We start from the raw sequence: 27,426 nt of genomic DNA on the forward strand, positions 1-27,426 counted from the left end.
ATAAATATTGTCACATCCTCAGACTGCCTTAACACAGCTGTGTTGGTAATATCGAGTAAAGGAAACACTTATGCACATCTTGGAGTCAAGAGACAAATTTCTGTTCCTTGGGACTAATTTGTTATCGGGGCTTTTTAGTAAACACTGACTCAGGAAATGAATCTATGTAATGGTAATAATTATATATTTAGCTTACCAATACATATGTGCCACTCCTATGCCACATGTTTTTAGTTTTAGGTACCTGTTGATGTGGAAAGTTTTTACAGTATGGACTCTGTATGTTTAACTTTTTAATGTCTTTAAGAAGATCAGTAGCCAGTGTTAGATCTTGGCTAAGAGTTCTGTCAGAGGTCTGTTCCCTGAATGATCTGGTTCGATGTCTTCGCCACCCCACTGCTCCTTCCTCCTCCTTTGTCTGCTCCTTTACTATCTAGTAATGTTTGTTGAATTCTTGGTCTTACAGAAGTGCTTTAGTATTCTCTACCTATATTTTGCCACCCTTCATTTAGCCTGATAGAAAAGGGAGACATTTTTAAATGGAGGAAAGAATGTAGGGGATATTTGCACATCTTCGATTTTTATTCGATGAATTAGTAGCCTTTCCCTCCAATCACTTTTATCTTAATGATTAAACTGTTTGTGCTGGTTTTTTTTTTTTTTACAGCTATCATGAGAAGTTTCTCCCTCCTGCAAGAAGCCATAATCCCCTACATCCCTACTCTCATCACTCAACTTACCCAGAAATTGTTGGCAGTTAGTAAGGTAAGAATGAGCTTGTGTTTTTAAAAATACTGAAAATGTTTATGTGTATGTATATGGGCACACTCATACTTCAACGTATGTGTGGAGATGAGAGGACAACTTGCAAGAGCTCTCTCCTTACATTATGTTGGCTCGGGATTAAATTTAGCTTGTCAACAAGTGGGGTGCGTTGGTTGGTTGGTTGGTTGGTTGGTTGGTTGGTTGGTTGGTTGGTTGGTTTATTGTTCTTGATTTTCAAGAGGTTTTCTCTGTAGCCTTGGAGCCTGTCCTGGAACTCATTCTGTAGACGAGACTGGCCTCGAACTCACGGAGATCCACCTGCCTCTGCCTCCAGAGTGCTGGGATTAAAGGTGTTTGCCATCACTGCCTGGCTCTACCTGTGTTCTTGGAACAGAACTGCTTTACTGCTTGGGGAATAGAGGGAGAACAAAACAAGGTTGTGTGACACCACACACACGCACGCATGAACATACATGCATACCCCCTTTTGCTCTAGCCAGCTCATGGTAGCTTTCTAAGAGCTTTTGAGAAAATAGGAAGACTGCTGTTCTTAAGGGTCAGCAGCCTGTGCACACAGGTGTCAAGGCTGGGCAGAGCCAGAAAATGCCTTTCCCATTGCCTACAGTGTGACTCTCCTAGGACATGTGGGTTTAAGACAACTCTTAGAGATCTGGGGCTACAGCTTGTGTTTCCACACAGAACCATAAGAGACCTAGCTAGCTAAGTGGTAGAGCACTTCCTTAGAATGTAATGTGTGAAGTCCTGGGTTTCTTCCCATCACTGCTATTTCCAAATAAATAGCAAACACTGATTTAATTCTATTTTTTCTTTCTTCTTGGTAATTTGCTTGTTTTTATGTGTGTGAGTGTTTGTGTGTATGCACTGTGTGTGTGTCTGGCACTTATCAAAGTCAAAAGAGGCGGATGTCAGATTCCCTAGAACTGAGGTTCACAGATGAATGTGAGCCACCACATGAATGCTGGAAACAAAACCACATCTCCTATAGGAGCAGCCATTGTTCTTAAGCACTGAACCACAGCTCCAGCCCTCTCACATTTTAATTTAATTTTGTTAAGACAGGGTCTCACTATATAGCCCTGGCTGGCCTGGAACTAACTATATAGACCAAGTTGGCCCAGATCTCAGGGCGTTCTGCCTGTCTCAAACTCCCTAGTGCTAGGATTAAAGGTGTGTTCCACCATGTCCAGCTTTTACGCCATTTTAAAAGGAGCTGGCATCTATTTTACCTGTTGCTAGGAGGGTCAGGTGTATTCTGTTCTAGGCGATACAGATGTAGTCACTCTGATTATTGAGATGGTATTTTGTTGGTTTTATTATTTCAGAATCCCAGCAAACCTCATTTTAATCACTATATGTTTGAAGCAATATGCTTATCTATAAGAATAACCTGCAAAGCTAACCCTGCTGCTGTTGTGAATTTTGAGGAGGCCCTGTTCCTAGTGTTCACTGAAATCTTACAGAATGATGTGCAAGGTAAGCTAACAGGAGTGTTATGTGTGAGACCAGGTGCTTATAGAATGCCGCCCTTCAGACCAGCGCCCTGCATGCTGCAGTAACAGCTCTTTTCATTTCCATCAACAGAATTTATCCCCTACGTTTTTCAAGTGATGTCTTTGCTTCTGGAAACACACAAAAACGATATCCCGTCTTCATATATGGCCTTGTTTCCTCACCTCCTTCAGCCAGTGCTCTGGGAAAGAACAGGAAACATCCCTGCTCTAGTGAGGCTGCTTCAGGCATTCTTAGAACGAGGCTCAAGTACAATAGCAAGTGCTGCAGCTGACAAAATTGTAAGTCCCGGGTTATTTGTAAATAACGTTAATTGTTGAAGATCATTTGCAAAAACTAGGAGTGGCAGGTTTCTAAATTTTCTCCATAAAATAATTAAGTTCAGCCGGGCGTTGGTGGCGCACGCCTTTAATCCCAGCACTTGGGAGGCAGAGGCAGGTGGATCTCTGTGAGTTCGAGGCCAGCCTGTTCTACAAGAGCTAGTTCCAGGACAGCCTCCAAAGCCACAGAGAAACCCTGTCTCAAAAAACCAAAAAAAAAAAAATAATAATAATAATAAAGTTCAATAAGATGAGATGATTAGTAGGAATGGTAATGTATACCTTATTGATACCAGCTATTATTTGATTATTATGTCTGTAGTGGAAAAATAAGGACCAATAGTTTAATTTCAATGGCTTACTAATGTAAGAGGGTGTGTCATCTTCATCCCTTTTACAGTTTAGAAATAAGAGCTGGAAAAGGCTGGACATGGTTGCATGCACGATGTAATACCAGCCTTGGGGAGATGGAGGCAGGGGGAATTAAAAGCTCAAAGTCATCTTTGGCTCCATGTAGCTTCTGCCACATGATTCTCAGTCCACCAGTAAGAGCAAAAGAGTAAGGCTAGTTACAGTGTTCACTAGTGGCCAGTTTTCCGTGGGAGCAGCCAGTTGGACTTGTATAGTAGTCAGTCCCTGCCTCTTTGAATGCTCATTGTTTGATCTGGTTTGTTGTAGCCCGGGTTACTAGGTGTCTTCCAGAAGCTAATTGCATCGAAAGCAAACGATCATCAAGGCTTCTATCTTCTCAACAGTATAATAGAGCACATGCCTCCGTGAGTCACATTAACCTCTGCATTGAAGCAAAGATTATGTTTTATGCTCAAAAGGCTGGGTTGATATGTGTGCTTCTCTTTGGTTCTTTAGTGAGTCAGTTGACCAATACAGGAAGCAGATCTTCATTCTACTGTTCCAGAGACTGCAGAACTCCAAGACCACCAAGTTTATCAAGAGTAAGTGTTTTATTTGGAAATGCTTTGAGAGTCTAGTGGTGGGCAAATCTTTTATCAGTCATAGTGTTACATATAAAATATCTTTTTAAAAAATGTGTGCCCTAAATACTAAGTTTGAAATGCATTATGTTCCAAAGCTTGGTTTGTGTCAGTTTAGGGAGAAACACACGTTCCAGTCGAAACATTAATGTGGAGGTTTGTAACTGTGATACAGACGAGGAGGCCCCTTTCTGAGGGGGTTGGGAGGCAAGTGTTAAACTGATGACACTTAGATTCCCCCGACAGATTTTAAGAGAAATCTCTTACAATTTCAGTGAAGTTCATTGTTAATCCTCTGTCTTCTTTCCACAGGTTTCTTAGTGTTTATTAATTTATATTGCATTAAGTATGGGGCATTAGCGTTACAAGAAATATTTGATGGCATACAACCAAAGTAAGTTGTTAGCTTTGCTTATAAGCAAATTATTTGACCATTTAGTATAAACCAGTGTGTGGTGGATGGGGGTGGCTTTGTTGTTCTGGTTTGGGAATAGTTTTGGGTGGTTTTGGAAACATTTGGACATAGAAAAGCTGATCATGTCATCATTTCCAAAGACTGTCTCCTGGCATTCTTCACCAAGCTCAGTGTCTACAACAAGACTCAGAAAGAATAGCTCATTGGATAAACTGTGCAAGGGCAGCAGCCTGACACCAGTGTCAGAACCTTGCACTTGGTGAAGCTTGCTTCTGACTTCCATAGTATTTGTGCAAAGAATGTGTTTAGTAGTCTGACCTTTAAGGCAGTGGGATACTAACAGAGAACAGATAGAGGACAGCTGTTAGAGGGAGAATCGTGTGAGAAAATAATCCCAAAACAGTATAGAATGTCTTTAAAAATCAATTATCTTAGAAAGTAGTACAAGAAAATACAGGTCCTAGTAGTAGGGGATTGTGGGAATATCTGAAGCTTATATGCTGCCCCTTGGCACTCTCTTAACAGTGAGCAAAACCTGTCCTCTTGGTGCAAGGCAATGAAGGCCCCTTTTATCCACTCTCTGTACATAAAGAATAGGGGTGTCGCATCATTTAGAATGTGAGAGGTTTTACTTCCAGGTTGTTGCCAATAATTCATATTCAAGGACTGGTCAAATGCACTGTTAGCATTTATGTGCTTATAGATGTTTAAGCAAAGAGAGATGCAAGCTCCTAATCAAGAGCTCTCACACTGGTCTGTGCCCGGAGCAGGTGCTCTCACACTGGTCTGTGCCCGGGGCAGGTGCTCTCACACTGGTCTGTGCCCGGGGCAGGTGCTCTCACACTGGTCTGTGCCCAGGGCAGGTGCTCTGGCTTTTGTACCTTAGCTCTGTTCTTTGTTTTTCAAAAATTTCTTCAACTTTTTCAAAAAAAATACAAAAATCACTGAGTAGAAATAACATCTAAATATTTCACTAAGTATAGTGCTTATGTGATATTGAGTAGATTTGCTTTTTTAATAGGATGTTTGGAATGGTTTTGGAAAAAATCATTATTCCAGAGATTCAAAAGGTATCTGGAAATGTGGAGAAAAAAATCTGTGCAGTTGGCATAACCAAATTACTCACTGAATGTCCACCAATGATGGACACCGAGTACACCAAGCTGTGGTGAGTACTCCCTTCTGAGAGTGTGGGGAAAGTTTCCTTCTCTGTGGCTGCAGCACTAACCATCTTTCTCATGGAGAATGGGGGCAGGCCTTGATTCTTCATTAAAGGGAGTAAATGTTTATAGGCCCTTGGAGACTCTGATGTGATACAGACTTCTGAGCCTCCTGCCTCTTCCTTCTGAGTAACCCTGAAGGAAGGCTATGTTTCGAAGGTGTTTTCTCTTTTGTGTTGTCTTGGTATGCGTGCATGTTCACGAGTATGACCATACACCTGTCTGGACTCTTTTGCCCATCATCCCAAGTTGACCTCTTTATTGAGGTTTTGTCTCTTGGTGACCCTGAAGCTGCTGATCCCACCAAGGTTGCCATACTGTCTGTCTTTTTTTATGGATCCTAGGAATCCCCGTTCTCACCCTTGCGTGACAAGCACCTTAGTCGATAATACATCTCCCTAGCCATTGTATTCTGGGCCAAATTGTTACTATGCAGCATAGGCAGGTCTGGAAACCACAGCAGTCTTCTTGGCTTCATTTCCTGAGTTCTGGGATTTTGGGCATAAGCCACGGTGCCAGGTTGTTTTGTTTGACTCTTAAAAAAATAATTTCTTGTGCTTTTCTCTTAATTTTTCCAATCCAGGACTCCTTTGTTACAGTCTCTCATTGGCCTTTTTGAGTTACCTGAAGATGACACCATTCCTGATGAAGAGCATTTTATTGACATAGAAGATACCCCAGGATACCAGACTGCCTTCTCACAGCTAGCATTTGCTGGTAAAAAAGAACATGACCCTGTTGGGCAGATGGTGAACAACCCGAAAATCCATCTGGCACAGTCACTTCACAAACTGTCTACTGCCTGTCCAGGAAGGGTAAGCATCTGTGCCAGCATGGACACTGAACAGTTATGAGATCAGCAGCTGTTTTAGTTGGGATTCTACGGAAAGCTTTTTATTTTTTTTTTATTTTTTAAAGAATGAACTTTAAAAACATGCTATATGTGGTGATTACACCCTCAGTCCCAGCACTCAGGAAGCAGAGGTAGGTGGATCTCTTGAGTTCAAGGCCAGCCTGGTCTACAGAGCGAGTTCCAGAACAGCCAGGACTACGCAGAGAAACCCTATCTCAAAAAATAACAAAACAACAACAACATAAACCCTGTAATATACTCAATGGTTAAGTAATGGTTCATGGATTGAATCTAATACTGGCCATTTAATTGCATTTAGCTAGTCTTCCAGACTTTTTGTACTATATGATAGGGTTTTTGTTTTTGTTTTTCTCATACATAGAAACAATATGACAAACCGGTGTACCCAGATAAAGTAATTGCCAACATTTTGTCAATTACTTATTTTACTTTTTCACATTAGTGAGTTTTCTATAGAATCAGTACACATAGAGCCGGAAATATGGCTAAGTGGTTAAGAGCACTTCCAGAGTTGCTGAGTTCAGTTCCCAGTACAACTGTCTGTAATGAGATCTGGTGCCCTCATCTGGCCTGCAGGGATACATGCCGGTAGAACACTGTATACTAAATTTTAAAAAAAGAAAGTATATCTAAGTACTTAATTAGGTTTTGCCAAACATGGTTGAGTAGATGTACCCTTGTAATCCCAGTTGAGATAGGTGGGTAGCTGTCAGTTCGAGGCTAACCTGGGATACATAACAAGAATTTTGTCCACAAACTAAAAGAACATAAAACCCTTTATCCACTCAGGAGGCAGAAGCAGGCAAATCTCTGAGGCCAGCCTGATCTACAGAAAGCAGAAACACTGTAAAAACAAACAACAAGAGAAAAAAAAACTTTTATCAACCATAGCACCCCAACAGTAATTTTTTATGGGTCTACTGTGTATATGTGTGAGTATGTCCGGGTATGCATGTGTAGGTCATAGGGTAACCTTGTATTTTTTTCAGAGTTCATCTACCTTATTTATGAGACATTTGTAGAGGTTTTGAGACTACTTGTCAGTGCCACCCACTGAGTCCTGGGGATCAAACTGAGGTAGTCATGCTTGGTGGCAAGTGCCTTCAACTCACTTACCCCAAACCTAGTCATTTTGAAGGTAGGAAGTCAGTTGAGTTATCTTGCCCTCCTGTGGACAGGAACGGGAACTGGCTGCCCTCCCCCACGTAGTGGCAGCATCCATTTAGGCCCTTTTGTGTGTGCAGGAGCCTCCAACTCTGTGTTTTCTTTCTATAGGTTCCCTCGATGGTGAGCACCAGCCTCAACGCAGAAGCATTGCAGTACCTTCAAGGCTACCTACAGGCAGCCAGTGTGACTCTGCTGTGAACTGCTTCTTCCTGACCCCATGGGCCCAGGATGGTTTCTTAGGAACCATGTGGACTCCAGAGCACAGCTCTGCTGAAACATTACAGGTTTTCAACCTCTTGAATTTGTAACAAACTCCATCTTACAGAGGATAGTAAATACTCCTGTATGCAAATGAGGTGTTTGTGTTGATCATCAACATACCTGGTAATTTGTGACTTCATGGGACAAGTAATTACAACGCCATGTTCTGGCCATGGTCTGTGTTGAGCATTTGCACGGTTTGGATTATTTCAAATTTTTGCCAGACCTTGACTGTGGAGACTTCTGTTTCTAAGCCCTTTTGTTTTGAAGCTCATATTTCTCTCATCCTTTGTACTATTATTTCTTTAAGCTTTCATTGGAAATGTGTCAACTCTCCAAGCAATGCACATTTCATAGTTGAAGTCTGTAATCAGCAATAAAAACCCAAAATGTGTATCTAAGAGCATCTTCAGGACAGGATTTTGGTGCTTTGGTAAAATGAAGAATTACTTTAAATCTTTCCACTTTCCCCTCCTGTACTCCATAAAATTCCTAATTTTTTAATGATTTAAACTCAGGTTGGCAGTTTGGTTTTTTGTTTGTTTGGTTGGTTTTTTTTCTTCCATAAGCTAAGCAGCCATTCATACAAATTTGGGACTTGTCTACAAGGATTTGTTAGTGATTATCACTGTGAGAAAAAAACTGCCTGGCATCATAGGCTTGGTTCGAGTAAGACCTGTGGAGCAGTGTAGATTGGAGAAGCCACACTGTGGTTCCTGCTAGGGGGAACTGTCCATTTGTTGTGTTTCACCTAGAATTTCCTGTAGGCACAGGTCTTTTTTTCTTTTTTTAATGGAAGTTATAGATGGCTTTTACAAAATATTTTATTTTGCATTAATTGTTTCTTTTGTTCACCTTTCACCTTGTGGCTTCTAGGGATTGAACTCTCTGATTTTTTTTCAAGTTTGCGACGAACTGTTTGGTCATACATTTTTTTTTTTTTTTTTTTTTTTTTTGGTTTTTCGAGATAGGGTTTCTCTGTGGCTTTGGAGGCTGTCCTGGAACTCACAGAGATCCGCCTGCCTCTGCCTCCCGAGTGCTGGGATTAAAGGCGTGCGCCACCAACGCCCGGCTTAGTCTAACCCTTCTTGCTGTGCATGTTTTGTTACATTGCCTGGTAGGTTTCAAAACAATTTTAAGTTTTCCACCATTTTATCTTTGTAAATGCACCCCTTTGTGAATTAATGTGTACCACGTGCGGTACTTGGCGAGGTCAGAAGCAGCTGTCAGATCTCCAGGAATGAAATGGCAGTCTTCGAGGAATAACGGAGCCCCTCTGAAGGGCACCTTGTGGTCCTGACCACTGAACCTTCTCTCCAGCCTCCGTCTTATGTTTTTAGTTCTGGAAACATAAACTTTTAGTATTCGGCATTAATTTTTTGTTTTGTTTTTGAGATGGGGTCTCTTCTATAGCCCTGTCTCTGCCTCCTGAGTACTTTAGGCATGAACTTAAGAAAAAATTTGTGAAAAGATAGTAGGGTGGGAAGATGACAATGTGAGTGTCTGGAGCTCACTGAGTCTTTTCTCTTGATCTTTAAGCACATGTGCAGCAGCAGGCATTGTATTCCACTCAGAAGTGACTGGTAAAGTTGTTTTTCCTTACTCGGTTATCTTTGTAAACAGAGCAAGTGTTTCTGACACGGAGACTGCTTTTTTTTTTTTTTTTTTTTTTTTAGACTCTTAACTACCTTGTCGAGTTTTTTCAGTTTTTTGTGTGTGTGTGTGTGTGTGTGTGCTTATTCCTTGGAGCACCTATGAGGTCAGAAGACAGCTTAGCTTAGGGCCCTGGCCACCCTTTTTTTTTTTTTTTTTAATGCCAGACCCAGTGATCAGACTGATGTCACAGCTTTGCACAGCAAGTGCTGCTCCCTACCTACTGTGTTCACATGGTGTGCGTATGCACTCCATTCATAGCACATGTGTGTGAGCACATGCACTCCACAACACTGTAGGTCTCTCCTAATGTTCAGGTGCTCAGAATCAACTCATGTCATCAGGTTTGTGCCTTATTAGCCTGTTAGGCCGATGGTTCTCAATCCCTTTAGTGGTTGATTATCAGATATTTGCATTTCAGTTCATAACAGTAGCAAGATTAGCATTGTGATGTGGCTACAAAGTAACTTTGTGGTTGGGGGTTACCACAACGTAAGGAACTGTTTTGGCATGGTTGGGAATCATCTGCATTAGGCCATCCTATTGACTCATATTTAAATTTGTTTTGTGTTGTTTTGATAGGATTCTGTTATGCCATTCTCCAATAGTTTTTAAGTCCCAGTTTTAAAGAAAGGGTAAAGTAATGGTAGGTAGGGCTTAGGGGTATAGCTCTGCACAAGGACCTGCCTGGCTGCCATCCATCCCTAGCATGGCAGGGGTTGGGGAACACAACAAATATGTTAATGGTGATTTGGGTTAAGACTATACTGACTGTCAACTATAACAGGTGACTTGGCTTCTTGTTTGTGCTTACCTAACAAACAGGTGTGATACCATTCACCTTCAGGCTGAAAGACAACTAATGCATACAAGATCTCTGGAAGCAGAGACCTATGGGGAAGCAGCTGGTCCTCGGTGTGTGTTGGTGGAGGCCAGGGCCAGGCTGTCAGCAGATGCTCACTACCACTGAGCTTACTGACCACTGCTGCCCATCTTTCTGATGCCAATCTTTCTGATGCCATGGTCCTAACAGGGGGGCAACATGCCTCAAGCCCAGGGCCTTACTATACACAGAGTAATGTCAGTGTCCCCCATAGCTGCCTCTGGGTCTATTCTCCTGATAGTGTGATCCTATCTTTTTAACAAACAGACTTTTTTTGAGAAAGGGTTTCTTTGTAGCTTTGGGTATCCTAGAACTAGCTCTGTAGACCAAGCTGGCCTTGAATTCACAAAAATCCACCAGCCTCTGTCTCCCGAGTGCTGGGATTAAAAGGGTGCCCCACCAACACTCAGCCCAAGTGGACATTTTTTCTTTTATTACATTCCAATCCCAGTTCCCCCTCCCTCTCCTTCTCTCGCCTGCTCCACAGAGAGGGTAAGACCTCCCCTAGGAAGTCTACTGAGTCTGTCCCATCATCTTGTTGAGGCAGAACCAAGGCATCTCTCCACCCCCACGCCCCTGGTACAAACAGAATTTTTGGTTTTTCGAGACAGGGTTTCTCTGTGGCTTTGGAGGCTGTCTTGGAACTAGCTCTTGTAGACCAGGCTGGTCACGAACTCACAGATCCGCCTCTGCCTCCTTAATGCTGGGATTGAAGGCGTGCGCCACCACTGCCCAGCCACAAACGGACTTTTGGAGTTGGCCATTTTCTCCTCAACTGGCTGATCCTGTGATACTGTCTCCACCCCTAGTTCTTTGGGCTGTAATTGTCTCCCACCCCTACCCCCAGATAACTCCCGGCCATGATAGTTTTGCACTTACCCATCCTAGACAGATGATACTCAGCACACACTGTCACCTGACAGAGCCATGATGCCATCATTTATAGTAGAGTTCCATTAAGTGCACAGCAATGGCTAGCAATGCTCCTGCCCAAGAACACACTCGGGCGTCCTGAGCATTCTTCAGGAGCATTCTTACACACTCAACATTTCCTGAAGGTGGAATTATTCCAGTTCCCAGTTTGTTGCTTTTTGGCTTTGTTTTCAAGACAGGGTTTCTCTGCATAGATCTGGCTGTCCTGGAACTCACTCTGCACACCAGGTCAGCCTCAAACTCAGAGACCTGTTTGCCTCTGCTTCCCAAGTTCTGGGAGTAAATGTGTGTGCTACCATCACCCTGTAAAAATGTATGATTAAGGAGCTGGAGAGATGGCTCAGAGGTTAAGAGCACTGACTGCTCTTCCAGAGGTCCTGAGTTCAATTCCCAGCACCCACATGGTTTCTCACAGCAATCTACAATGAGATCTGGTGCCCTCTTCTGGCCTGTAAGCAGATATGCAGGCAGAACACTGTACACATAATAAAAACTTGTTTAATGTATGATTAATCTTTGTGGGTTACTGGTGGTGTCCGCCTTTAATCCTAGCACAAGAAACACGGTCTCAAAAAATTTACCTTTGTATATATATTTGTGTGGAAAATGTACAGTACCCTCAAGAAACCAGAAATGTGTCAGACGGTTGAGTCACTGTATGGGTGATGGGAACTGAACCTAGGTCCCCTCCACCTCTCCTGACCCTGTTCACATTCCTCAGGTGCTCAAATTCATGCTCCATCAGAGTGCAGGCATACATAATAATAAACCTTTTTTTAAAATGTAATCTCGCTGGGTGGTGGTGGTGGTGCATGCCTTCATTCCCAACACTTGGGAGGCAGAAGCAGGAGGATCTCTGTGCGTTCAAGGCCAGTCTCCAAAACAATATAGAGAAATCCTGTCTCGAAAAACCAAAAAAAAAAAAAAAATCTCAAATGCTCTCTAGCTCATCAGGAGCCATGAAACACATCTGCAGCAGAGACAGGAGGTCGTAAGCCCTGAAGGAGGGGGTATGCTAAAGTGCCCTCTTCTGAAATGGTATCACTGTTGTATCCAGGTCGAAGCACCTGTGATTGCTTGCAGAAGATGGACCTGTCACTTAGGAGAAAGGGGCTCAAAAGGCTCTACCCCCTGAGAGTCTATAAGCAAGTAATGGTTACTGGGGTAAGGACTAGATTTTCTTTAGTGGGCATCGTACCTGTTTCTGTAAGCCATGTTGGTTTGAGTCAGAATAGCCCGAGTGCTCCTGTATTTGGATGCATTACATAATGCATTCATGTTGAATATTCACCATGTTTTGCATACATTCCACAGTCAAGCGTACATGCAGCCTTTAAAAGTGAATTCTCTCCTCAGTGGGGTGGTGCACAACTTTAATCCCAGCACTCAGGAGGCAGAACCAGAGGCAGACAAATCTCTGGGTTTGAGGTCAGCCAGGTCTACAAAGCAAGTTGTATGACCACCAGTTAAGGCTGTTATACAGAGAAACCCTGTCTCAATAGCCACATATAAGTAAAGTCAGCTCCTACTTTAAATCTTCACTCACTGTCAGCCTGGCTCCCCAAGCTGCCACATTCCTTCCCTCACTCTTCAGTTACTACTCAATTGGAAAAAGACTTTCTTGATAGCTGTTTATTGATCAATAGTTTAATATAAAGAGATTTTTAGATCTTCAGATTTTTGCCCAGAGAGAATCACAAGCATTACAAATATTTTTTTTAAAAGGGGAAATAGGGTAATGAACCAGGAGATTGATCTAGAAGTAGTGGTGTTTGAAAATAAATTAACAAAAAAAATTTTTAGTATTACCATTTATTATTGACAATGACTTAGTTTACTTACATTCCATGGGTGAAAAGGTTCCAGCTAAACCAAGAGTAGAAGCGGTGCCAATGCTTTCCACCAGGACGAGCTGACCTTCCTGCGTCTGTGCACACCAACACAGCATCAGAAAACCTGTCACCTTTCCCTTCCAAGGAGGTTGGAATTGACTGTATTAGGGAACTCCAGGGATACCAGCTGGCAGGCACCCACAAGTGATGTCCTGTAGTGTGGTCAAAAGCTACCCCCTTAAGAGATACATTAAATGTTGGGGCTCATTTTTAAGTCTAATGCTTAAAAATAAAAAGGAATCACCTAAAGATTAAATTTCCTAAGCTGTCCAATTTATACAAGGGGAAAGTCTAGAACTGTGTAGCCAAGCCAGAGGCACACAGTTTCATCACCAAACAGGGCTGTGATCTTTGCCAGTTCTAAGACCGATGCATCTGTCTTGGACAAGTTTCTAAACTCCTAGGTAAGTAGATGCAACTGAGAAACTAAAATGAAAGTCATATAGTGTCATATCAACCAAAGGAAATAAAGGAACAGCATCACTGTTGAGGAAGCAGTAGTTACGGTAGGTGAGTGCTAAAGTGTGACAGGCTGAGAACGCCGAGTCAGCTGTGTGGGGTAGGAAGCACTGGCTTTTCTCTGGTGCGGTTAGCTCTGGGCCTCTCTGGCATGGCTGTCCAGGGTTGTCCAAAGTATCTGAATGAGCCAGCATGAGAACTGGCCATGCTTTCTGTTTCTCTTTTATCGCAATATAAAAATTGGAGGTTATTGGGCCAGTCTCTCTTGATGGATGGCAGAGCACAACATTGTCACTAGCAGTTCAGCACAACCAAGGCCACCACCTGGAGTCTCTTGTCTTCTTAACTACTGCTGCCACATTCTTAATCCACCATGTCTCAGCCCACTGGAGTTATCAGAAATTCCAAATTTTCAAAGCAGTTCTCAGTATTTTCAGTATATATGTTGGGCTTTATAATGATTCGTAGACAGAAAAGGTTCAGCACCTCCCACACCTTTAAGAAAAAAAATGGCAAGAATGTTAAAATGAGGGCTAGAGCTAACTAAATGGAGCTTACAAACTCAGGGCCCCTTTTGTGGGAACTGGTAATAGTCATCCCAGAACATCTGGTAACAAGGAAGGAATGCGAGAATGTTGCATGTATTCTGTGTCTGAGAAAGAAAGAAAGAGACAGTGGGCTGGGAACACAACTCTGTGGCAGACCACTTGCCTGATATGACCAAGGGCCCTGGGTTTAGTCCCCAGCATCGCCATTAAGCATTTGGAAAGAGTTATTTCCATAAACACAGGAGAGGCTGCAGTTCCTTCAGTGGTCAAGAGCACTGCTATTCTTCCAGTGAGCTGGGTTCAGTTCCTAGAACCCACATGGCAAGACAAAGTGGGATAGAGGAGAGTAAATGGGGTGGGCACTGAATGAGGGCAAGATGCACGACCATGTATCATTCAAACAACGTGAATGTTTTACTTATTCTCAAGTCCACATCAAGGAGGCACTGCCTAGGAAACATGGGGCTCTTCAGGGGCTAAAACCAGACTGCAGTTCAGGCAAACACTTCCAGAGTCAACCAACAATAGTGGCACTAGCTGCACATGTTCACCTGACACTGCATGTGCTCACTTACGCTGACACTGGTCCATTTCCTGTTCTTGGCATCTCTGTGTTCTGTTGGTCCAACTCAGACAGCAACTTTAAAATGTTGAGTGCAGCCTAGAAGGGTAGAAGGAAGGAAGGAATAGTCAGCCAAAGAGAACAAGCTAGACTTTCCTGGAAAGAGACATCAGCAAACAGATAGCAACGTCTTAAAACTTTTTTTCCTCCCAACGTAATGTTTGAATCCCCTACCCCCATGCCGACCACAAAGACGGGTTTCTGTGTCATCCTGGCTATCGCAGAACTCACTCTAGACCTCTTTCCCCCTAATTCAGAGACGTCTGCTCCATGCAGCATCATGTTCCTTCCACCCAGTGACAACCTCATGTGTGCAGACTCCTCTTTTAGGGTTTAACTTCACATGAACAGACTTGAGGGGGAGGGGTATAGCAGCCAGAACAGGGGCTGAAGAGTTTACACCATTCACAAGGTTATAGGAGAACCATGTCCCTCTTCCTAACAATCCAAACGAGACAATGTGCCAGGTACCCAGCCAGCTTCTCTCAATGACCTGGGGGCCCACGTACCATATCATGACAGGACTCCACATCCTTGCCAATGCCGTGGCTGACGAGGGGCGGCTGTGAGGAGCAGTTGATGAGAGACACACACTCATTCTTGTTGTTCTTGGGGAAGTCTTTGTATTCAACCTAAGGGAGAAGAGGACACCTCCAACCATGGGGACCCCAGCCAAGAATCCTCCAGGATCCTACTTAGGTTTCAAATGCTGCTTCCTAAAGAAGTGTCCTCTCCCTATAAATGCATCATACTTCTTATGCCCCCCGCCTGCCACACACAAGTGCTGTGCGTGCATGCGTGTGTCGCATGGCATGCCGTGTGTGGAGGTAAAAGGACGAATTGCTACAGTTTTCCGTCCACCAACAATCAAACCCAAGGTTGTTGGGTTTGGTGATGATGTACCTTTATGCCCCAGACCTGTCCCTGTCTCTCTTGCTTCCTGCACTGAGCCACACTGTACATTCAATCTCTTAGATAAAGCATATGAGCTCACTTTTCCTGGTTTCTGTAGTACTGGGGACAGAACCTGGCTTCTTCATATATTAAAAAGTGATTCTATGCAGAAAGAACCTGGCTTGAGGTCCAGAGATGACCACACAAAGGCAAACAGTTACCTGGAATCCCTGGGCTCTGGAAAGGTAGTACAGCTGCTCAGAGGGTCTTGTGCGAGGTCCATGGGGTATATGGCCTGAAGAGATGTTACTCTTTAAAATGGTCTCGGCTGTGGGCGAGGTGCCCCCGTACAACAACTCTCGAGCTATCATGGCAGTTACCGTTGCCTTGGCAGGATTCGGAGCTGCCCTGGTGAAATCTTTGGTGTGGTGTCCTTGACTAACCCCAACAGCCTGGGCAACCTCTGGCACCATGGGGAGGATTCCAGCTGGCAGCTGCTGATGGCTAAGGTAAGGCATCCTGAACTCATCCTCTTTATGACCTATAAGGGACATACAGGTCACCACAGCCACCAACACCCAAGAAGCTACAGTGCCACTCTCTCACTATCCCAGCACATACAAGCTCTAGAAAGGCGGTAACTACTGGTGCTTCAGTCACATAAGAACCATGCAAACCCAGACCATACTGGATCAAGAGGGTCACACTTACTAGTTGCATTTTCATCCCCAAGGCTAGGTTCAAAAAACGTTACTTTCCTTCCGTCTCCTGGTTTCTTTACTGGGGTCTTAAGAAAGAAAAATGGCAGTGAGCATGGACAAGCGCTGGGGTCTAGATGCATTCGATCACCACCCCCACCACACCACACCAGCTCTCATGCCTGTTACATGGAGCAGATCATGAATGCAGAGCTGGCTCTGTGCCAAGGACCAGGAAACGCTGGTTTGAAAGTGCTCAGTCCAGTGGGAGAATAGGGTTCTGCACTGGTGCTGAGGGTGCCTTACAACATTACGTAGCACTAACATCCAGAAATGCTTCCACAAAGGACACATAGGCATTCAGTGCATAACCATCAGACACAAGGCAAGGACGCTCACAAATACTCTACGGGGTTTTCGAATAGGAAACCTGAAAGCCAAATTCTGGTTTATACAAACTCCATACAGAATGTCTGGGTCCCAGGTACTGAGTTTGCAGGCACAGTGAGAGCTGTTTCTTAGTCATGAAATGGCAGAGCTCAGGAGCTCAGTCCTACATTAGTGTACCCCAACAGCTGGAGCAGGAATAGTGGCTGATATTCTCTTGGAGTCTTGCTGACATTCTGAAGATTAATATTCAACTAAGAATTTACAGGAGAATTCTCAATCTGAACTATATCGATTTGACCTTTCATTAACAATGCTATCTTGTCCCAGAAAGCTTTGAAGCACAGATGGTAGCCGTTCATTCCAATCCCAACTACCCATCAGGAGAGAACAGGACATCCTGCAGAAATGCACATCCAGCCCACAGTGACACTAAACGGATTTAACCAAACCACTCGTGGGACACGGTGAACTGGACAGGAAACTTCCCTCCTGCAAACACTATCAAGTGGACGAACCCCAGGGGGCAGGCTGCTTACTGCAGGGAAGATGAAGCCTTGCCCCAGGCTTGCCCATGCAGGGAGCTAGGCCACCTGGCAGTGAGAGTCCCAGCAGTCACCTTCTCTTCTGATTTGAGTGCTGGTTTGGCAGGCTGCGCCTGGGGAACTTTGAACCCCAAGATCTCCAGCATGTTCTCAGCAGCATTGCGCTTGGCCACCTTCTTATTGGTACCTGCTCCTTCTGCAGTGTGATTCCCAACCTTTACCTGCAAAAAATAACAGAGCTGTGACTGAGCCTTCTTAGACACAACAGGAACTGGTTGGTTGGTATGCTGCCAAAAGGCCACGGGGATGACTTTGCTAAACGGTATAGTAAAACGTGTTTTGTGCAGCCAATTCTGAAACTATTGCTGTGAAGGCCACATTCAAGTTAGAAATGTTTAAAATCTACAATAAAGAATATTGTATGGGGGGGCTGGAGAGGTGGCTCAGAGGTTAAGAGTGCTGACTGCTCTTCCAGGGGTCCTGAGTTCAATTCCCAGCAACCACATGGTGGCTCACAACCATCTATAATTCTAACTGGTGCTCTCCTCTCTGGTATGTAGGCAGAGCACTGTATATGTAACAAATAAATAAATCTTTAAAAAAAAAGAATATTGTATGGAAAATGTGTGCCACAATCTTTTCCATCAACATAGTTATAAACACAGAGATCTAACCACAGTGATGCCTGCTCCCATACCACTCTACTGAGGGCTGAATGTTGGACAAGTTCCAGCATACTCCATTAAAACTATTCTGACCACAGGTGTCTGGCTGCTAAAATCAAAATCTGTGCCAAAACACTGAAAGGGTTAACAGGACTCCTTCCCTGGCCTAGGCAAATTGCAGGTCCAACTTCCTCTTTGAAAACAGACCTTGTTTTCTTGCCTTTGCTTCTGCGTTTGGGTTTTAAGCAGTCTCAATATGTAGACCAGGCTGGCCTCAAACTCAGAGGGATACTCCTACCTCTTGCCTCTGCCTCAACAGTACTGAGAGTAAATGCATAAACCACCCAGTGAACTGCAACCCTGCCTCACCTTAATGACCAGTGGACCATCAGGGACTGATATGGCTGGGGAAGGGCTGCCTGCTGGTGCACCAACTCACCTGCATCACAAACTCCCTACGGCGTGGCAGGCCTCGCTCTGTGAGGAGCATGTACTCTGGCTCCTTTTCCTTTTTGGCCTGCTGGATCTGTGCCAGTCTGCTAATAGGATTCATCCCCTGGCCATAATCCGGGGCTGTCTGTAGCTGGAGAGCAAACAGTGCAGAGACGTCACAGATGACAGGAGACAAGAAACTTAGTGCTGGTGTAAGGGCTCAGAATCAAACCTTTTAAAAACTGAACGCGCTTTATGATCATGCTGAGATGATTACTGTCTTAGAAAAGGCCCTCAGCATTTCCCTGTAAAGGGAAAGCGCCAAAGCAATGTCTTCACAGTAAATGAAGAGGCAGATATACATACATAACCAATGCTAAAACTTCCCCTGTATCTCCAAGGAATTCTTCCAGGATCCTCCAAAGACAACCAAACCTGTGCATGCCCTAATCCCTTACACAATATGCAGTGTTTGCAAGTGTCCTCTGCCATTCCTTGCATGCTAAAGATGGCTCCTCATGACTGGGGACATTAACATACTGAGATTGTCATATAAAGGGCTGTTGGACCACACTGGTCAAGACTGACAAAAAGGGTAAATGAAGTCAGGGTCATCAGCCGTGGTTGGCTGACTCTGCAAGGGGACCCAATCACTAAAACCCAGAAACCACTTAAAGCTTTTGCCAGCCCTTAATGTGAAGATGCAGCTCATTAGTAGAAGACATGGCCAGCAAACCTGAGGCAAACCTCATTCAAATCCCCAGGCCAGGACTGCGAAACAAAACAGAATTATGAATGAAACACCCTCCAGCTGAGGCCTGGGAAAGGATGCTCACAAGCCTGACACACTGGAGACTCCCTCCACCAGAACACTCGTCAGATGACTTAAGTGATGTGACACAGCAAATAAAAAGATAAAGTGGCAGAGGCATGTTGAAATTTAGGAAAATAAGGAGCGGATGGCCCAAGTCCAGTCCCTTTCTGGTGCTGAAAAGGGATCAAGATTACTTGTTATTTTTAACAAAGATCTGTTTACTTTTATATATGAGTGTTTTGTCTGCGTGTATTAGCACATCTGTGCCTGGTGCCCATGGAGGTAAGAAGGGGTCAGATCCCCTAGAACTGGGCTTACAGATAGTTGTGAGCCACCATGTGGGGTGCTAGGAACTGAATGAACCCAGGTCCTCTGCTACAGCCCTCGTGGGTCAATGAGGTTTTTTGTTGGTGGTGGTTTTTCAAGACAGGGTTTCTCTGTGTAACAGGCCTGGCTGTCCTGGCATTCACAGAGATCCACCTGCCTCTGCCTCCCAAGTGCTGGGATTAAAGGCGTGCACCACCTCTGCCCACCAGGTCAATTTTTTTATACATCCATTAAGTTTTATTCAAACATCCCAAAATCTTTCGTGGGCTCTGCTACCTAATACCCAGCCCTGTGTGTGCCACTTCCACCTTGAGCCCTGAGCTAGAGGTGGCTCAAGACAGCAATCCACAGGTGGCCATACAGCCCCACCCATTCCAGAGACTGACGGCTATGATGCCCCCCCCAGGAGCCTGACACTTGGATGTGTTTCTTCCGAACCCACTCAGTGGCCTGATCTTTTCTTAACCTGCAGCTCACACGTAGGGCCTGTAAAGCGTCCACTGTCCCTGTGGTGCTGGGCAGCAGCCAGGCTTCTACCCCACGCACTGTGGCACTGCCGTCCTGTCATACAGGCACTCACCTTACACGTGGGCTGAGTCTTCTTCTTGATTCTGGGTTTCACTCGCTCCACAGCAGGCAGAGGCGGCAGCCTCCTCAGCTGCTCCAGCACGGCCCTTGCCGCATTCTTCTTGGAGATCTTCTTGCTTTTCCCTTCTCCTTCCCCTACAAACTCCCCGACTGAAACCCTGGTCACAAAGTTCTTCATGTGGGGTGGGCCACTCTCCCGGGCCACCTGTGTCAGAGGGAAAGACTGAGTGAAAGCGTGACAGACACTTGTTAAAAGTGATAAGGCACACTGCTTGGCACACTTGCTTCAAAGAAATGCATGTGGAGGGGTCTAAGAACCATCTGCAAACACAGGTGCAGAGTATCAAAGGGGAGAGGAAAGGTTTTATTTACAGTAGAGAAGAGGCTTGGAAATTCAGCCAACTGTCAAGTGACTCCCACCTCCACAGATGACACTGGTAAATCTCACTAATTACCAGACTCAAGGAACAAGGGTACAAGTTTCAGAAGTCTCCCAAAAAGGTCCTGCATCACAAGGGAAGAGAGACTCCCTGTGAGGATCATATATATGCACTGTAGAGCCATACCAACGCAGAGCCCTACGCAAAGTGGCACAAACAACTCCCCATCCCAGACAGTGGCATTGCAGGGTGCTCTGAGGACCCTACCAAAAGATGCACATCCTGAATCTAGTCCCTCAGAACGGGAGCCACTCAACTAGCCTTCCAACACACCAAGCACATGAAAACAAAGTTGAAAAAACTGTCCAGGAAACACAGTTTGTCAAGGAGATAGCGGGGAGGTGGAGAGCGGAGGTGCTCACACTCTCAGATCAAATACAAATGCTGCTGGTCACTCTGAGCCCAGAGCCCACCTGGCCTCTCTCTATACAAAACCTGACTGGAAATTAACTGCTATGTTCATGTATTTAACAATCCTTCCTGAGAATCCAGCATGGACCAGGCAATCTGCCACATGCAACAGAAAAGGCAGGCCCTGCTCAATCTACCCGTGGATGTGGCTGTGACCTGTCTGACTAGACATTTACTCCGCAGAAATCCTTCAATGACACCATCTACAGAGGAGCCACAATGGTTCCACATTACCACGAGTGCTGATTTCAATGAAAATCGCTAGAACACACTTGGCCCCCAGCTGGTGGCACCGCCTGGGGAGGTCAGGGGGGAACTGTGGACATCCGTCACTGTGAACACACACAGAGCCTCCAGTTCTCTCTGGTGAGTGAAGGAGACAGGCGCTCTCGGCTCCTGCTGTCAGCCGCATCCACTCACTCACTGCCATGATGGACTCCTACTCCTCTGGAAGCTAATTTGAAACAAGCTCTTCTTGCCTTGGTTATGGTGTTTTGTTTATCACAAAAAGACAAAAGTCGTACAGGACACCACTAGAGGGAACACTGGTGATTTCTCTTTGGTGGCTGTCTGACATGTCTCTGGAATGCTACCTATTCCTAAAAGCAAGTGTGACCTGGAGCAGGGAGGGAAGTAATCTAATCCCCAGATGCCACCACAATAAAAGGCCACAAAAAGCGCTGAGACTCAGGGAAGTGACTACTGCAGGTGGCTGACAAGCTATTCAGGAATCCAGGGCTGATCCTGAGGAGGGATTTGGGAAACCAGACACCCTGCTCCTCCTGTCTACAGCTGCATTCTCATGCCTTACTATCCCGAAGACAGGGCATGTTTTTTTTTTTTTCTACAGGGATAGCTCAGGGAGTTTGGGATGCGGCTCCCACCTAGCAACTAGCCCTGCCGTTCTGCGTAACAGCCCCCCCCCCACCAGCCACATGGTGCCTCCAACAGAAGACAGGAGGCTCTGCTTTCTAAAGCAGGGAACGGGGCAGTCCTCACACAGGCTGGTCTAGGAGGCAAGAACAGTTCTCCACCCCACCTTTGCCCCATGGTGGGAAAGTGGGCACCACCAGGCCATAAGACAGTCACCCAACCTGGCTATGAGATGAAGGAGAAGACATGCATTTCATGAAATAAAATAAGGGGATCACTATGAATGCAGAATTAAAATATTCTACAAGATAACAGCTTCACATGGGAAACAAATGCCAGAGGCCAAGGAGATCTGTGTCTGACCCAGCACTCAGACAGAAAAGCAGGGTGTGTGACACTTCCGATCACAGTAAAGGAAGGTGAAGTCAGAATCACAGGGCTCACCAGCCAGCCTGCCTAGCTAAACTGGACCCAGAGATACCATTAAGAGACCTTGCTTGGGCTGGAGAGATGGCTCAGAGGTTAAGAGCACTGACTGCTCTTCCAGAGGTCTTGAGTTCAATTTCCAGCAACCACATGGTGGCTGACAACCATCTACAATTCAATCTGGTGTATATGTAATAAATAAATAAAATCTTTAAAAAAAAAAAAAAAAGAGACCTTGCTTTGGGGGGCCTGGAGAGATGGCTCAGAGGCTAAGAGCACTGACTGCTCTTCCAGGAGTCCTGAATTCAATTCCCAGCAACCACATGGTGGCTCACAACCATCTACAATTCAATCTGGTGTCCTCTTCTGGCATGTAGGCAGAACACTGTATATGTAATAAATAAATAAATCTTTAAAAAAAAAAGAGAGAGAGAGAGACCTTGCTTTGGAAAAAGAAGGTGGGCCAATGAGATTGCTCGGTGGATAAAGCATTTGCTGGGCAAGTATGAGGACCTGTGTTTGATCACAGGACTCAAGGGGGTGAAAGCTGCCTCCACAAAGTTGTCCTCTGACCCCCACATATGTGCTTGTGGCACACTTATTCACACGCAGAATTCATTAAAAGCAAAAACACAACAACAAAGTTTAGGTTTTGGGGGTCTGGCAAAGCACTTTAGTGGTTAAAGGTGCTCACTACCTATCAGGTACAAAGGAAATGCCATTTCCCCAAGTTCTGGTGGTTAGCCAAAAGGCAGCGTTCCTCAGAACTCTTGAAGCCAGTGCCTATCTATCACAAGGGGTCATTTCCCTCAGCCTGGCAGTGGTGGCACACAACTTTAACCCCAGAACTCGGGAAGCAGAGGCAGGTGGATCTCTCTGAGGCCAGCCTGATCTACAGGGTGAGTTCCAGGACAGCCTCCAAAACTACACAGAGAAACCCTGCCTCGAAAAACAAAAACAAAATCAATCAAACAAACATACAAAATAAAAAAGTCTCCTCCTCTTTGCTACTGTATTAGAACTAGTCTGAAACAGAAATATACTAAAATATACTTTATTTTCCATTTTGAGCAACAACTCATTACTTTTTTTAGAACATCCGATCTCGTAAGGTGGTGGTGCCCCACACCTTTAACCCCAGCACTCAGAAGGCAGAGGAAGGTAAATCTCTGTGGGTTTGACACCAGCCTGGTCTATAAAGCAAGCTCTAGGACAGCCAGAACTGTTAAACAGAGAAACGCTGTCACAAAAAATAAAACCATTCAGTCTTTCTCCAGACTGTTCCTCTTGGGTATCTGTCACACAGCAAGTCTGACTGATCCCACACCTAAAGAGAGACATAATGTCTGGGAGGTGAAGTTGCTTCCCAGAGCAAGGGAAGGGACAGGACCTGCGAACCATGGTACAGTTGTGAAGACAATCAAGAATCAAGGTACAGTTCCCTTCCCTTCCCTCGGTTCAAAGACACCCACAGACACTTCAGCGTATGGACCTGCAGAAGGACACAGTAACTCCTGCTCTCCTGAGCAGAATGTCTGGGCCATCAGTATGAAGACCATATGAGTACTACTCTAATATTTAGGAGACAGTTGATCCCATTACGAATCCTGACAGAATTTGGTAAAAACCATGTTGTACATGTGAAATAGGCTTACCTCAAAATTCACAGGCAAATTCCGCTTCAGTGCAATCTCAAACACTTGACTTATTTCTGATTTATTGAGGTTTTCTTCTTCTAATTCTCTTCCATTCATCTACAGAAGAATTGTTATGAGTCAACTCTAAGGAGCCAGGAATGGTGATACACACTTTTAATCTGAGCATTCAGGAGTCAGAAGGAGGAGTTTGAGTTCGAGGCCAGCCTAGTCTACAGAGTAAGTTTCAGGACAGCCAGGACTACAGTGTCGAAAGATTAAAAGAAAAAAAAAAAAAGCCAACTTTCGGTCAAGCCAACTACAGTCACTGAGCCTCAGCTCTACAGAGTTAACAATGGACTGGAAATGGAGGCCACATGGAATTGAATCTTAAGCCTCATGTCAAATACTGTCCAAATACAGCTAGTAAACCCAGTGTAATAAACCACAACAGTACCTTGGGGTACAACAAGCCTGGTGGTGCTGTGGAAGGCAGCAGTGCTTCTGGCTAAGTCCATGAGCCAGAGGCAGTGGGAGACAAATCCCTCTTGGGGCAGGTGCACAGGCACACTACCGAGATCCTGGAAACCATGTTTGTAAATAACACAGTGGAACAGAATGCCCAAAGCCCTGGCTCACACAGTGCAGCGGGCAAAAAGCCAAGGCACAAATCAATAAAGTTTGCTAAACCAGGGTAAAGTCCACCTTGGTACCAACGTTCACCAGTCCTCCTGCCAGGAGGGGTCAGGGGCCCAGGCCACCTCTCTTCGAGCTGATAACATGGGTTCTACAGAGTTCAGCAGACACTCTGGAGGGGCTAGTCCGAAACAGCACCAACAGACCTGGACCTGGCCAGAGCTGCTGGCTGCTTTCTTTTGTTAAATTTATCAACTTCTGTTTCCAGGATTAGCCCTAACAGGACTCCTGGCTGAACGTGCAAAAGGCATGGCAGGGCTAGCCAGGCTTTGCTGTCGCTTAGCTCATCAAGCAGACCCAGCCACAAGAGCGCTCGCAGGAAAGCCAGGAAGGTCCAGTGAGATGAGATAAGCAGAGCTCCTGGCACTAACCCACAGACACCATGTAGGCACACTCCAGAACAGCGCATCTCTTTATTCCAGATCCACAAGCAGGACTCCTTGCACTGCAGCCCTGTCAGCATCGTGTGCCCAGTGCTCTGACGGCGCCTTACTCTAGAACACGAAGAGCCTGGCCTGCTTTTCCTCAGGAGCTTGCATATTGCCCAAGCTGTACAAAAACGCTGGGATTCAAGGGACACTCCTGCTTCAGCCTCCTCAGCTGGGAGCAGAGGGACACACGACTCTCTGGCCCTTGTGTCTGCTTCTTAAAGCCTGTCTTCCTACAAGCTGAAGATCTAAAATGTTTGGTTTGAAATTTAACTGTGTGTGAGGGAGCCAGACCACCTCAGATGTCATCCTCAGACCCCACCCAGCTTTGAGACAGTCTCTCACTGGCATGGTCAAGCAGCTACTGACAGACAATTTAAGAATTACTCTTCAGGGATGGAGAGATGGCTCAGAGGTTAAGAGCACTATTTGTCCAGAGGTCCTGAGTCTAATTCCCAGCAACCACATAGTGGCTCACAACCATCTGTTATGAGATCTGGTGCCCTCTTCTGGTGTGCAGATATACATGGAAGCAGACTGTTGTATACATAATAAATAAAGTCTAAAATCTTTAAAAAAAAAAATTACTCTTCAGCTGGCCGGCGGTGGCACACACCTTTAATCCCAGCACTCAGGAGGCAGAGGCAGGTGGATCTCGGAGTTCCAGGACAGATAAAGACTATAAAAAAAAATCCTATCATGGTAGTTTTAAATCACAGCCAAGCTAATAGCTCAGTGTTTGATCAGCATTAACCTTCAGCAACAGGAAAACAAGACAAAGGAAGGCCCCAAGTCCATAAATACTCCTCTCTTCCAGAAGCCACTTCTCCACACTTCGAATGCCCTAGAAGCAGTTGGATTATACATGTACAAGAGTTAAGCTGATGAGTTTGTCTAATGTGATCTTTAATAAAAACAATATAAAACGTGAGCCTCCTGTCTCCTCCTTTGGCTCTGGGCCTGCCTACATTATAAAATATGGCAGAAGCCAGGCTGTGATTGCTGGGAATGGGCCTTAAAAATGAGTCTCCCAGCCGGGCGTTGGTGGCCCACGCCTTTAATCCCAGCACTCGGGAGGCAGAGGCAGGCGGATCTCTGTGAGTTCGAGGCCAGCCTGGTCTACAGAGGGAGTTCCAGGACAGCCTTCAAAGCTACAGAGAAACCCTGTCTCGAAAAACCAAAAAAAAAAGAGTCTCCCAGTCATGTGGTGGTGGCACATGCTTTAATCCCAGCATTCAAGAGGCAGAGGCAAGCAGATCTCTACAGAGTGAGTTTCAGGACAGGTTCCAAAGCTACACAGAAAAACCCTGTCTCAAAAAACAGAACAAAACAAAAAGAACCAGTCTCCATTTCCTATCTTTGAGGATGCTCATTCTATTATTTTGTTTCTTAGTTCATTTTTAGTTTATGTGCACTGGTATTTTGCCTGTATGTACGTCTGTGAGAGTATGGGATCTCCCAGAACTGAAGTTACAGACAGCTGTGAGCCACCATGTGGGTGCTGGGAGCTGAACCTGGGTTCTCTGGAAGATCAATCAATGCTCTTAACCACTGAGCCATCTCTCTAGCCCAAAGACACTCTTCAGACATTAGTCACCAAACTGTGAGGAAATGCAAACAGTCCCTGCAGAGGGAAACTAAATAGGAACCAGAGGGAGGCATTTTGCCACTAGGCCCTCCCAAGTCCTGGTGAGCTTCCTTAGCCAGAACTACACATACACAGAGCACACAAGCTGCCACACCTAGTCCTGCCCAAGCTGCAGGAAGCAAAAACATGCACCATGTTCTGGGATAGTATACTAGCAAAGACAGCAGGTATTTCTACAAAATTCTCTTAGCCACATCAGTGGATTCTAGTTGAGTGTGGTGGCTCACTCAGGACGCAGAGGCAGGCAGAGCCCAGCTCAATCTAACATTGCCAGTTCTGACCAGCCAGAGCTACACAATGAAAGAAGGGGGGGCGACACCACGCACGCACGCACGCGAGATAACATCAGCAACTCCAGCAGCATGGGTGTCGGCATTGAGAGGGTCCCCACCCTCCCAGCACACCCCGCCATGTGCTTGTCACTCACGCTGCCAGAATAGGAAGAAAGGAAAGGCTGCTCAGTCTTTCTGCTAAGACATTAGGAGACACTTGCTCTCCAGGCCACAGAATCTTAATGGCTCTCAACCAGTAACTACAGGCTGCATCCGCAGTGGTGTGGGTGTGTCCGGGCCTGCGTCCACCTACCTCCAGCCTCTCCGGTGGAGGCTCACTCTGCAGAGTCCTCAGTGCCCTGGCAGTGGCGTCGTGTCTCACAGCTTGTCTCATCTTTCCTTTCCCGTTAAACTGCTGTCCTCCCACAGAAAGCTCAACTTGGTAGAGTAACGGCGGAACTGGAAATGGGTAAAAGTACCTACAAACACAGGGTGAGGCTTGAGTCTCCCTCCAGGTGGTAAGTCACCTATGCCTTCCTCAGCAAATCTCACAACTCTGATACTATGGTCTCATCACTGTGTTCCTAGCTAGAAACACCTCCTGCTCAGCACAATGGAGGCTGCCTCAAAGCTTACACTGAACTGCAGCTGCTGCAAGTACAAAAGCTCACAGCTGACAAATGGTGTGCATTGACTCTCCACGCTAGGCTGTGC

The 27,426-nt window shown here is 45.3% G+C and overlaps 2 protein-coding genes across 5 annotated transcripts in view; one reads left to right on the forward strand and one right to left on the reverse strand.

Moving 5' to 3' along the window:
- The window catches only part of Cse1l (chromosome segregation 1 like), a 41,661-nt gene extending 33,716 nt beyond the window's left edge, over positions 1–7,945 (forward strand). For all 3 annotated transcript variants that reach the window (XM_005074416.4, XM_040732750.1, XM_013116695.3), the window contains exons 17-25: positions 668–765; positions 2,109–2,259; positions 2,368–2,576; positions 3,294–3,391; positions 3,483–3,568; positions 3,920–4,001; positions 5,044–5,190; positions 5,826–6,057; positions 7,392–7,945. In XM_005074416.4, coding sequence (XP_005074473.2) covers positions 668–765; positions 2,109–2,259; positions 2,368–2,576; positions 3,294–3,391; positions 3,483–3,568; positions 3,920–4,001; positions 5,044–5,190; positions 5,826–6,057; positions 7,392–7,481 — 1,193 coding nt within the window. In that variant the 3' untranslated portion in view covers positions 7,482–7,945. The remainder of the gene's footprint in view (positions 1–667; positions 766–2,108; positions 2,260–2,367; positions 2,577–3,293; positions 3,392–3,482; positions 3,569–3,919; positions 4,002–5,043; positions 5,191–5,825; positions 6,058–7,391) is intronic.
- Positions 7,946–12,630: 4,685 nt separating this feature from the next.
- Stau1 (staufen double-stranded RNA binding protein 1) overlaps positions 12,631–27,426 on the reverse strand; it is a 38,304-nt gene continuing 23,508 nt past the window's right edge. Inside the window, exons 3-12 of one of the 2 annotated variants that reach the window (XM_013116676.3) lie at positions 27,026–27,191; positions 23,690–23,788; positions 19,877–20,107; positions 18,163–18,306; positions 17,133–17,279; positions 16,140–16,215; positions 15,650–15,969; positions 15,044–15,166; positions 14,488–14,573; positions 12,631–13,859 (exon numbers count right to left, since the gene is read on the reverse strand). In XM_013116676.3, the coding sequence (XP_012972130.1) occupies positions 13,844–13,859; positions 14,488–14,573; positions 15,044–15,166; positions 15,650–15,969; positions 16,140–16,215; positions 17,133–17,279; positions 18,163–18,306; positions 19,877–20,107; positions 23,690–23,788; positions 27,026–27,191 (1,408 nt within the window). In that variant the 3' untranslated portion in view covers positions 12,631–13,843. The remainder of the gene's footprint in view (positions 13,860–14,487; positions 14,574–15,043; positions 15,167–15,649; positions 15,970–16,139; positions 16,216–17,132; positions 17,280–18,162; positions 18,307–19,876; positions 20,108–23,689; positions 23,789–27,025; positions 27,192–27,426) is intronic. The other variant, XM_021229733.1, reaches the window with a different exon arrangement.

This window comes from Mesocricetus auratus, unplaced genomic scaffold (assembly GCF_017639785.1).
Source record: "Mesocricetus auratus isolate SY011 unplaced genomic scaffold, BCM_Maur_2.0 Super-Scaffold_100028, whole genome shotgun sequence".
NCBI lineage: Eukaryota > Metazoa > Chordata > Mammalia > Rodentia > Cricetidae > Mesocricetus > Mesocricetus auratus.